This window comes from Geotrypetes seraphini, chromosome 5 (assembly GCF_902459505.1).
Source record: "Geotrypetes seraphini chromosome 5, aGeoSer1.1, whole genome shotgun sequence".
NCBI lineage: Eukaryota > Metazoa > Chordata > Amphibia > Gymnophiona > Dermophiidae > Geotrypetes > Geotrypetes seraphini.
In genome coordinates, this window is record NC_047088.1 from 107543625 (window position 1) to 107556245 (window position 12621).

The following is a 12621-nucleotide window of genomic DNA, read 5'->3' on the forward strand; positions in this document are numbered from 1 at the left end:
TGCACTAGCCACTGAAGCTGGGTGATTGAACTGGCTCAGGGTTTCTGGTATATGAAACAAATTGGCAAATGCGCCATGCACCGATGTTGGTCTGACTGGCAATCCGAAGATCAGCATTGCAAAGGCATTCCCTGCATGAGGCAGTGATTTTCCGATTCCAGCTACTGAAAGAGAGCTGAGGCAAGCTGCAACACATTTTCAGCACAGGTCACAGTGAGTAAAGAATGCCTGCGAGGTGAATCGGGGGAGGTTTGAAACTTGAAGTTTTGAGGGTTTCTTCATGTCCCCCTCCTAAAAAATCCTGCAATTTTAATGGTGGCCATCATGGATTTTTAGCGATCTTCCCCCCCCCCCTCCCAAGCTCCCTGCTTCTCCAAAACTGCAATTTTTGCCTCCAATCTTATTGGGATGGAGTCCTTGGGCTCTCTTGATGTGAATTCTTGCCAAGATTGTGCAGATTTGCTGCTTTAAGAGCGTTTTTGTACTATGTGGCATGCCCTGGAGAGGCGGCAGCGTCCAGCTTAGCCTCTCCCATTTTGAAAATGGTGACCAAATGCTTGGCTAGCCAAGTGTGGCGGCCTTCTTTATTTTCGGGTCTTGGAACGGCTACTAGTTCCGTGTGCCTGGCTGTGGACTCTATGTAATTTAAGAAATGCAAAGTTAAGTTATCAAATGGTGACTCTACATCCATGGAGCTGGAGGTTTTCTCTGAATTTATGAAACATTCTTCCCCTGCACAGTCCCTCTCCACCTCAGATGCATTAGTGGCATAGCTTCAATGGGCACGTCCTCATCTCAGTCAGCCGCTGTACCTGTTCTGCCTGATCCTGATCTGGGGGATGCTGATGTTGATAACCAGCTTGCTGACCCCTTATTTACAGGTGCAGTTCTTCCTGAGACAGGAGATTAGGGACTATGTTCTGGATCTGTGGATCATTCTAGGGTTTTGGAAACTGGGGATGATCCCACGGTTTTGCGTTTAAGTCTGCGGCTTTACCAAATCTTATTTTGGAGTCTTTGCAAGAGTTGAATTTAGTCATTCAGCTGGCTCCATCTACTTCTTCCTGGCTGTGTGGTGTGTGCTCGCATTCTTCCACCTTTCCCTGTCACCCTGATTTCCGAGCAATTTGATTCTTCGAAAGTTAGCCCTTAAGATTGCGAGGGCCATGTCTAGCTTGTTTAGATTGTAAGCTCTTTCGAGCAGGGAATGTTTTCTTATTCTTTGTGCAGTGCTGTGTGTGTCTGGTAGCACTATAGAAATAATGAATAGTAGTAGTAGTATCCTCTGGTACAAGAGTGCCAGCAGCTTCTGGATCAGCCTAGGTGGATTCTTTGGTTGCACAATTGACTAAGTGCATCTCTTTACCCAGTAAAGGTAGTGTGGTGCTTAAAGAGATGCAGGCTCACCGTGTGGATGTGGTCCTCCGGAGACTTTTAGATGCAGAACTTTAGGCATAAAGGCTGCTTCAGCGGCATCCTTTGTCACACACACTTGAGTGTTTCTCAACTGTGCATGCTGGAGAGTGAGGCTGTGGATCCTCCTCCTTGTATGACCTTATGTAAATTTTGGTAAAGGTGTCTGTGTATTGCATTTCTGTCCTCAGGATGCTCTGGAACAGGCAATGGGCTGGTGATTCTGCTTCCAAGGCTACTTTGTTTAGACTTCCCTTTAAGGGGCAGTTACGTATTGCTTTGGCAAGGGCCTGGACAACCTCATAAATTCTGTGGTGGATCGTCACCCTAAGACCCTACCTGACAGTAGATCCAGGACCTCTAGAGGTTCTGGTCGCTCTAATTTTCATGGCTCCCAGCAATCCTGACAGTATTTGAGTGCCACTTCGCAGAGATTTGCCTAGGTGTGCCAGCTACAGCCTTCTACTTCCTGTCCTGACCCTCTGCCAAAAAGGTGCAATGATGCCAGGTAGAGGGATGTCCCTCTTCAGATAAGTGGCAGACTTAGCATTTGTCTGGCTGGGTTCGCATTTCGTCCAACCAGTGGGTCTTGGACATTATTTGGTTGGGCTACAAGCTGAAATTTACCCGATCTCTGACGGACTGGTTTGTGGACTCTCCCACGAGTCAGCCCGACAAGACGCTAAAAGTTCAAGCCACTGTTCAACACTTGCTGGATATTCAAGCTATGGAGCCGGTGCTGCCCAAACTCTCGGGCTCAAGCAGATACTCTATATACTTTATTGTGCCAAAGAAAGGCCCCAAAGATTGGAGACCTATTCTGAATCTTCAGCACATGAATGCAGCTCTCAAAGTTCCACACTTTCGCATGGAAACAGTGCGATTGGTCATTGCAATGGTGCCCTGGCAGAGTTGCTTGCTTTGCTGGATCTCATAGAAGCCTACTTGCACATTCTGATTTTTCAGGCCCACTGCATATTCTAGCGGTTTTATGTCCTGGAACAGCTTTTCCAGTTCTCGGCTCTGCTCTTTAAGCTGGCAACAGTTCCCTGTACCTTCACCAAGGTGATGATGGTTGTAGCAGCTTACCTGAAAAAAAATGGGTCTGTGGCTGATCAGAGCTCCCTCGTTGGCAAAGGGACAGTGCATGGTGGATCAGGTGATCCAGGTGCTAGAGGACCTGGGTTGGATTGTGAACTACAGAAAAAGCATGCTGATGCCCACACAGTCTCTGGAAAATCTGGGTGTTCTCTTCAACATGGCTGTGAGCCATGTCTATCTTCCAGAGACTGAAACTGTGTGCCCAGATTTCTTCCTTTCTGGAGTTGCTGGCTCCTTCTGTGTGGGACTATATTGAGGGGTCCGTGGTAGCCACAATATATGTAGTGCCATGGGCGAGAGCGCACATGAATCCTCTCCAGCATGCCTTACTCTCTCACTGGGCTCCGTACAGGGATGCTTTACATTCGTTTCTTCCCTGAACTTTAGAGGTTTGGGCCAGCATGAATTGGTGGCTTCTCCGGTAGTCGCTCTGCAGTGGCGTTGTGCTGCAGATTTCCTCCTGGATTGTAGTGATGACAGATGCCAGCCCACTGCAAACGTTGTCCCACTCAGGAAAGTTGGACACATCTCAGAGGAAATAGTCAAACAACCAGTTAGAGCTGAGATATATTGGGCTGGCTTTGTGATTCGATTGCAGAAGCCTATGGCAATCGTCAAGGAGAGACTAAAAGCACCCTTCTGGCTCATGAAGCTTGCCTTCTGTTTCTATGGGTGGAACATCACCTCCGGGCACTATCGGCAGTACATGTAGCGGGAGTCAAAAATGTTCAAGCCGACTTCCTCAGCAGACAGACTGGATCCGGGCAAGTGGGCCCTGTCAGGAGCAGTGTTCTGACCCATAGTATGGTGCTGGGGCTGACCCTGCTTTGACCTCGGGGTCACAGCAAACAACAAGAAAGCAGATTGTTTCTTCAGTTGAAAATCCAAGCCTAGAAGCAAGGGTCTCAATGCTCTAGTGCAGCTGTGGCCTCAGGGGATTCTCCTGTATGTCTTTCCTCCCTGGCTCATGATGGCCGAGTTGTTTGGCAGATCACGGTCCATCTGAGCAGCGTCATTCTGGTGGCTCTAGATTGGCCTCATAGACCGTGGTACGCAGATCTGATGCATCTTTGCAAGGGTTGCGACCTTCGGCTGAGCGCCCATCTAGACCTGCTTACACAGGATCCAGTCTCCATGGAGGACCAAAGTCGCTTTACTATTACCGCATGGCTCTTGAGCATGCGTCCTTAGAACACAAAGGTTATTCTGCTGTAGTTATTGACACACTTCTCTAGTGTAAGAAGTTGTCCACAATTTTTGCTTGCACTAAAGCGTGAAAGGCATTCTAACATTGGTGCGCTCAGGACCAGGTGGGCCCTTTTTTGGCTCCGATCTTGTTGATTTTTGCCTTTCTGAAAGCTGGACTTGATGATTTTATAAGGGATACTATTAACTGTAGGCAATATTTACCCCAAGACTTTATTATTTCTCTTTATTTAATTTTCAACTTTGTTTAAAATAATGACCTGGTCTCTTCAATTTAAGAAAATCTTTGGAAAATCATGGCGTATGATTGGGGGGGGGGGTTTCAAGAGAGTCTAAATTTGGATTTTAATGGCACAATTTCATCTAGAACAGGAGTGCCCATACTTTTTTGGCTTGAAAGCTACTTTTAAAATGACGAAGTCAAAATGATCTACCAACAATAAAATTTTAAAAAAACACAAAGCACACTGTACGCAGAGAAAATGTTAATTATCATTTGTATTTGGGGATTTTTTTCAGAGGTCAAGGCAGATGACTTTAAAATATGCAATGTCACCTTAGTAACAACTATACAAAAATAGACAAATATACCCCCTACCCTTTTACTAAACCGTGATAGCAGTTTTTAGCGCAGGGAGCTGCGCTGAATGCCCCTCGCAGCTTCCAAAACTAAAAACCACTATCACGGTTTAGTAAAAGGGGGCCATTCTGCAAAATATAGACAGCAGAAATAAATTCTCAAAACGGACAGATTTTGATCACTAAATTTAAAATAAAATCATTTTTCCTACCTTTTTGTCTGGTGATTTCACGAGTCTCTAGTTGCACTTCCTTCTTCTATAAATCCAATATTTCTTTTTTCCTTTCTTTCTGCCCCCTCCCCTTTTCTTTCTGTCTCTTTCTTTCTCTCTCTCCTTGCCCCCCTTTTTATTTCTGCCTGTCTATCTCTCTCCCCCGCCCCCTCTTTATTTCTGTCTTTCGTTCTCTCTCCTCCCTGCCTGCCTGTCTTTCTTTCTCTCTCCCTTTGCCCCCCCAAGCCATTGCGCCGATTTCTCCACTTCCCTGATTCTTTCTCTTTCCCTGCCTGTCCCACACCCCCCCCCCCGAAGGCCTGTATCTCCACCCCTGAAGGCCTGCACACCCCCCCCCCCCCGAAGGCCTGGTCTCCACCCCAGAAGGCCTTTGTGTTCATCCCTGACCTCCCGCACATCCCTTTACCTAATTCCAGCAGGAAGCAGCCTACACAGAAGATCATCGGTACTTTAGCGATCCTTGCAGGTTGCCATAGGCCTCAGGAGCTGTCTTCCCTCTGCCGCGATCCTGCCTCTGACGTACCTCTGCCTATGAAGTACCGGCAATCCTCTCTGCAGGCTGCTCCTTGCTGGAATTAGGTAAAGGGATGCGCGAGAGGCCAGGGGGAAAGCTGAACGCCACAGCACTTCCCAAATGACCCTCCTCCCTCGCCCTCTAAAGCAGGAGCGGCTGGCCAGCAAGAGGCAGTGCTGCCGGTCCTGCTTTAGGGGGCAAGGAGGGAAGGTCAGTCACCGAATCGAATCGATTTGAATCGGGCAGCACTATTCCCAACATCGGCTCTTACCATAACAGGCGCTTGGACAAGCAACAAACCGCCCAGAGCTAGAAGCACTTCTCCTGGTTGCCCAAACACCTGCGTACCGCTTCTGTTTGGCGTAGTAGGCACTAAGCTCCATCCCATGCCGACCTTCTAACCCTGCCCTACCAGCACTCTGATTGGCCAGCGTTCTCCAAGAGGCGGATTAATTGGATGCCAGTCAGGAGGGGAAAAAAATGAAGGGAATTATGATTGGCCGGCGTTCTCCACAAGGTGAATTAATTGCACGCCGGTCAGAAGGGGAAAAAAAGAGAAGGGGAACCGCATGGCTCCGCGTTCGACTCCTGTTGCCTGAGAGATCAACCGGTCGATCGCAATTGACGTATTGGGCACCCCTAATCTAGAATATTTATTAGTTTCATTCCAATTGACCAATATTTGAAAAGTCTAATTGGGAAGTTATATGAAACTGATATACGCTAGCTTCAGTTTTACCCCATATAATTTTCTCATAATGGTTTATTCTTTTAGTGTGTTGCAAAGTCTAAAGAGAAATGGTCAGTTAATAATCATTTTGTTTGAATGTCAACTGAGAGCAGGATTTTCAAAAATCCACGTTAAAAATTGACGGTCTGCTAACACATCCGTATAGATACCGAATCTAAAAACCCGAGACATTCTTAAAAAATTGCATATGCAAATGAGGTCGGCGGATAGCAGCGAAGATTTCCTAATTTGTATGTGCCCTTCGTTGATGGGCACATGCACAGAAAAAATGCTGCTGTCAGCGCAGCCCAAAATAAAAAAAAAACAAAAACACAGCAACAGCGGGAGAGATCTCCGCTGCATCACAACACCCCTAACCCTTCTGCAGCAGGAGAGATGCCTACTCTCTCCTGCTGCACTAATCGCCGCAACCCGACCACCCCCCGGCAGCAGGAGAGATGCCCACTCTCTCCTGCTGCACTGCCACAATCCAACCAACCTCTCTTCCCCTCCCCCCCCTTATCACTAATCCAGATAAGTGCATTACATTATCGATTACATTACCGATTAAAAAGTGATGTGTTGAATACACAATTGAAAAGTTTTTGTTAATCGGATACGAGAGGTTTTTGAGACCAATGATAGAGAGCCTGTCCTGCTGAGAAACCATTGTTAGAATTGAATATTCTTTATGGTGCAGGCTTCTGAGGTCTTTTCCTCTTGTTGAATACCAATTCAATTGCATGTGGAACCTGTATATTTTTGATTTGTTTTCTACATTGAAGAGGTTCTTATCCATTTCAGCTCTACAGTAGTAGTTCACTATAGTTATATGAGAGTTAATCAAGTGTGTATTTATAAGTTCATATGATTTTATCTAATACACTTGTTGTAATATGCAAAAATGAATAAAGAATTTAAAAAAACAACAAAAATCAATGTAAACTGTTCTGCCACTTCTCAAGAGCAGAGGGGCTTCTGATCTAATTCAGTGGAGTTTCTCCTCAGTGTTTATATTTTAGTTATTGTTGTCAGTGGCTACTTTAGCTGATCAGTGTCTTTACAATTCAGTTCCTCACCATCTTAACTTCATTTCCTCAGTACTTTTCTAAGGTTCAGCTTCACAATATTTTATGTGCCCTGTATTGGTGTTCATACTTTCTTATCCTCACAATGTATCCTCTATATTGGTGGCTTAATCCACAATGAGCTTCAATTTGGTTTTTTATTTATCTACTGTAGACTGGTTTTTAATTTAGCAATTCAAATGGTACTTGAACCTCATAGCTCTGCTTTATATTATTCTTGGTATCTAAGTGCTAGTTGTGGGGGCTTTAGCCTTGGAGTATCTCTACTCTGTGTCTTGGTAGTATATCTAGCAATTCAGCCTTTCTATTTTGGGTATTCCTTGTCCTCATTTTTCATATCATTGAAATGAAATGTGTCAAGATAAGTGTGGAATAACTTGTAAGTTTCATGGCTCCGTTTCATTCTATTCTTGGTTGGCCTGAGAACTTTTCAGCAGTCACTTATATGGTGTGAAGTATATTGTTAGAGCGTGATTTCAGTGTAGGGATCCACAGCATTGTACACTGTTTTCTAATCTGCATCTCCCAGTAAGTTGGTACATTAGATAACTTTTTATCCAGAATGATTGGAACTAGGCTTGTTACAGAAAATGGATTTGTCTGAGTAATGGGAGTTGCCTACTAAAAGAATTTCAGGTAATGGGAAGTTTTTATTTCTAATGGAATATATGAAGCTAACCTATTTCCAGATAAGCTTTTTGAATACAGACCACTGGTCAGAGATAAGGTGACCATACGTTCCGTTTTTTGATTCCCTGTCCCATTGTCCCCACACACAGCTTCGGGACACCGAAATGTCCCGTTTTCAGGGATAGCGTCTCGAAGCGCCGATTCAAACCATCCCCACCCAGTCCGCAGCCACTGCTTGCCGTCCAGTATCCTTCTTCCCGATGTCAATTCTGACGTCGGAGAGGAAGTTCTGGGCCAGCCAGGCAGTGATTGGCTGGCCCGGAACTTCCTCTCCGACATCAGAAGTGACGTCAAGGAAGAAGGATTCTGGATGGCAAGCAGCGAATCGGGGGTGGTGGAAATCGGGTGCGGGAGGGAGGTAGGCAGGTTGGCTTTGGGGGAAGTAGGCCAGCAGGTAGGCTGGCTTTGGGGGAGGCAGGCAGGCAGGCTATGGGGAAGGGAGTGTGACAAAGGCTGGAAGGCAGTGAAGAGGGGACATAGGAAGGAAGGAGAGAGGGAGGAAGGAAGGAGAGAAAGAAGCAGAGAAAGGGGGGGGGGGTTGTAAGTAGAAGAAAGACTAGAGAGATAAAAGCCTGGACCAAAGGGGAAAGACAGGAGGCAGAAGCAGAACTATGGGAGGTGCAGACAGAGGGGGGAGAGACCCCGAGGAAGAGCATAGAGAAGCAAGATCATAACAGAGGAGGGGGAGAGAGGGAGACCAGGAACAAAGGTACAAAGGAGAACTGACACTGGATCTGGGGGCACTAAGGACATAGGAAGGAAGCGCTGGAGACACTAAGGACATAGGAAGGAGGCGCTGGGGACACTAAGGACATAGGAAGGAGGCGCTGGGGACACTAAGGACATAGGAAGGAGGCACTGGGGGCACTAAGGACATAGGAAGGAAGGAGGGAGGGAATAGAAAGGGACAATTGTTGGGCCTGAGTGCAGAAAGAAAGAAAGGATGCACAGTCAGAAGGAAACGCAACCAGAGATTCATGAATCACCAGACAGCAAAGGTAGGAAAAATGATTTTATTTTCAATTTAGTGATCAAAATGTGTCAGTTTTGAGAATTTATATCTGCTGTCTATATTTTGCACTATATTTGTCTATTTTTTTATAGTTACTGAGGTGACATCTTTGAAAACCCCCCAAATATAAATGATAATTAACATTTTCTCTGCATATAGGGTGCTTTGTTTTTTTTTTAATTTTATGGTTACCATTATGAAATAAGATATTGTGTGTACATGAAAAATGAATGGAAGAAATTGGGGGCGGGATGGGGTAGGACTGAATATTAATAGATGTCCTGTTTTGATGAAAAAAATAAATGGTCACATTAGTCAGAGATCATGATTTTTTCACATAATGAGTTTTCAGATAGAAGAGCTTGGGTTATAAGGTATACTGCTGTGTATTGATATTGCAGGGATTGCTATATTAGGTGTGCTCACGTCTCCCTTTTTCTGTTTATATATGCAGCTGGTGAGGTAGTCAGCATTGCACAGCTTGCATCTCTGGCAAACAAGCCCCTTCAGGGAGTGCAGGGCAACAAACCCATCACATTCCAGCTGCAGGGCAACAAGTTGACTTTGACAGGAACACAAGTGCGCCATGTCAATATGGGCCTGCCTCGACAACTGCAAGGTAAACAGCTGATCCAGCTTTCTCTTTTATCTTCTTCTGTCCAAAGTGCCAGTTCTTTGTGGTTTCTTATTACCTTATTTTCTCGCATATAACGCGCACGTTATACGTGGTTTTTACGTACCGCGCATACCCTTGCACGTTATACGCGTGAGCGCGTTGTACAAAATTTTTTTTACATAGTTCCCCCCCCCCCCCGACGTCCGATTCATCCCCCCCCCCCCCGCAGGACCGCTCGCACCCCCACCCCGAAGGACCGCTCGCACGCACTCCCACCCGCACCCCCACCCTGAAGGACCGCTCGCACTCCCACAGCCTCCCGACCCCCCCCATCATGTAGAAGCTCCTACCGGTGTCCTGCTGCTTCCTCTTGGCGGTCCCGACACCCGACACGATCGGGACAAGAGGGAGCTCAAGCCCTCTTGCCCCAGCCAACCGCGGCACCCCCGACACGATCGGGGCAAGAGGGAGCTCAAGCCCTCTTGCCCCCCCCGACTCCCCAACACGATTGGGGCAAAAGGGAGCCCAAGCCCTCTTGCTCCGCTGACTCCCCAACTCCCTGACAGTATCGGGCCAGGAGGGAGCCCAAGTCCTTCCTGGCCCTGGCGACCCCCCCCCCCCCCCGCTAGTTGTTCGGGCCAGGAGGGAGCCCAAACCCTCCTGGCCACGGCGACCTCCTACCCCCACCCTGCACTACATTACGGGCAGGAGGGATCCCAGGCCCTCCTGCCCTCGACGCAAACCCCCCTCCCCCCAACGACCGCCCCCCCCCAAGAACCTCCGACCGCCCCCCCAGCCGACCCGCGACCCCCCTGGCCGAACCCCCACGACACCCACACCCCCCTTTCCCGTACCTTTGTGTAGTTGGCCGGACAGACGGGAGCCAAACTCGCCTGAACGACGGAATGAGGCTGGATTGGCCCATCTGTCCCAAAGCTCCGCCTACTGGTGGGGCCTAAGGCGCCTGGGCCAATCAGAATAGGCCCGGGAGCCTTAGGTCCCACCTGGGGGCGGGGCCTGAGGCACATGGGCCCAACCCGACCATGTGCCCAAGGCCCCGCCCCCAGGAGGGACCTAAGGCTCCCGGGCCTATTCTGATTGGCCCAGGCGCCTTAGGCCCCACCAGTAGGCGGAGCTTTGGGACGGATGGGCCAATCCGGCCTCATTCCGTCGTTGGCTGCCTGCCGGACAGGCGGGTTTGGCTTCTGTCTGTCCAGCCAACTACACAAAGGTACGGGGGTGGGGGTGTCGTGGGGGTCGGCCAGGGGGGTCGCGGGTCGGCTGAAGGGGCGGTCGGAGGTTCTTGGGGGGGGGCAGTCGTTGGGGGGAGGGGGGGTTGCGTCGAGGGCAGGAGGGCCTGGGATCCCTCCTGCCCATAATGTAGTGCGGGGTGGGGGTAAGAGGTCGCCGTGGCCAGGAGGGTTTGGGCTCCCTCCTGGCCCAAACAACTAGCGGGGGGGGGGGGGGTCGCCAGGGCCAGGAAGGACTTGGGCTCCCTCCTGGCCCGATACTGTCGGGGAGTTGGGGAGTCGGCGGAGCAAGAGGGCTTGGGCTCCCTTTTGCCCCGATCGTGTCGGGGGGGCAAGAGGTCTTGAGCTCCCTCTTGCCCCGATCGTGTCGGGGGTGTCGCAGTTGGCTGGGGCAAGAGGGCTTGAGCTCCCTCTTGCCCCGATCGTGTTGGGGGTGCCGCGGTTGGCTGGGGCAAGAGGGCTTGAGCTCCCTCTTACCCCGATCGTGTCGGGGAGTCGGGACCGCCAAGAGGAAGCAGCAGGACACCGGTAGGAGCTTCTACATGATGAGGGGGTCGGGATGCTGTGGGGGTGCGAGCGGTCCTTCAGGGTGGGGGTGCGGGTGGGAGTGCGTGCGAGCAGTCCTTCGGGGTGGGGGTGCGAGCGGTCCTGTGGGGGGGGGGGTTGAATCGGACATCGGGAGGGCATCAGGCTTTCAGGGTGGGGACAGGACTTCAAGGGGGAGAGGAGAGTCGGGGCGGGCGAAAGGAGAGTCGGGGTGGCCAGAGGAGAGTCGGGGCGGGTGAAAGGAGAGTCGGGCAGCATGCGCGGTATACGGGTGTGCGCGGTATATAAAAATTTCTGTACATAAATTTGTTTTTCGCGTGCTATACCCGTGTGCGCGTTTTACACGGGTGCGCGTTATCTACGTGAAAATACGGTACTAGTCTTCACCTGAATAGTACATATTCTATGTCTTGTCTTCTAGCTCAAGAAATATTTCTCTCTTCTGGGTTGTATTGCCTTGTTTTGATGGCTTTGCACTTCTTGCTGTTTTGTTGTCCTTTATTGCTATTTGTCTGCTTACTGTTTTTTACTTCTTGTTCTTTAGCTGTTTCTCCCTATCCTACTTATTTTCATTCTTTCACTTATATTTCAGTGTCCCTCACTTATATTTTTTTTAATTATTTTTCTTTCTTTAAGGTTCTTTTATTGGCTGGTACACATGCTCTTTTTGGCTCCTTTCCTTGCTTTTTTTCTGTTTCAGGTAATGTAGTTCATCTGGTGTCTGCAGGGGGTCAGCATCATATTATCAGCCCGCCCACTCAAGTGGCTCTGATCCAAGCCATGGCTCAGCAGCAGCAGCCACTACAGTCACCAACAACACAGCTGCAACAGAGCGGGCAAGCACAGGTGGGAGTACAGGCCATGGCCTTGCAACCTCTGGCTTCCAGTCACCAGCCTGCCATCTTGCCCAGTGCTGCTGCTGCTTCGTTTAGTACTTCAGCTGGGTTCAATGTCCCTTCATCAGCCACTCAAGGTAAAAGCTTGCATTGCCTCTCTCTGGTTTTCTAATATTTTGTGTGATGGTTCTACAAGGTTATGTGTTGGAAGTAAGGAGGCAATAATTATTGCTTGTTTAATGACCGGCTCTTATTGAAGCTGAATAATTGTTCACCTTCTGAAGGTGCTGAAGGGTGTTGTCTGGGTGCGGAATTGGCTATTGAGGGCTGTTAAAGAACAGGCTGGATGATTTGCATTATCCCAGGACAAGCAGGCAGGTATTCTCACAAGTGGGTGACGTGATTCAACGGAGCCCCGATGCGGATGCCTCACAAGCAGTCTTGCTTGAAGAAACTCGAAGTTTCGAGTTGCCCGCACCGCGCATGTGCGAGTGCCTTCCCGCCCAGCGTAGGGCATATCTCCTCAGTTCTTACTTTTTCGCAGCGCCAAGAAGTCCGTCTTCGATTCTCTGCGCGAAGTATTTTCACTTGTGCCTTCTTAAGTCCGCGGTTTTGGGTTATTTTTCTCATAATCGCTGATTTTCGTCGTTCTTTCTTGTTTTTCAAAAAAAAAAAATTTCTTCCATCTGTTCGACTGGGCAGGCCACGTGGCCGCAGCCCCGCGGCTTCAATCTTGTGGCGGAGCTTTTTTGGCCTATGTCCCGGTCTGCAACCGGTTTTAAAAAGTGTTCCAAGTGCCAGAGCGTG

General features: G+C 48.9%; 1 protein-coding gene across 2 annotated transcripts in view; it reads left to right on the plus strand.

Moving 5' to 3' along the window:
• The window catches only part of SRCAP (Snf2 related CREBBP activator protein), an 891636-nt gene that overhangs the window by 599908 nt on the left and 279107 nt on the right, over positions 1 to 12621 (plus strand). The window contains exons 22-23 of one of the 2 annotated variants that reach the window (XM_033945009.1): positions 9021 to 9185; positions 11706 to 11951. In XM_033945009.1, coding sequence (XP_033800900.1) covers positions 9021 to 9185; positions 11706 to 11951 — 411 coding nt within the window. Of the gene's footprint in view, positions 1 to 9020; positions 9186 to 11678; positions 11952 to 12621 lie in introns of both variants that reach the window. The other variant, XM_033945008.1, reaches the window with a different exon arrangement.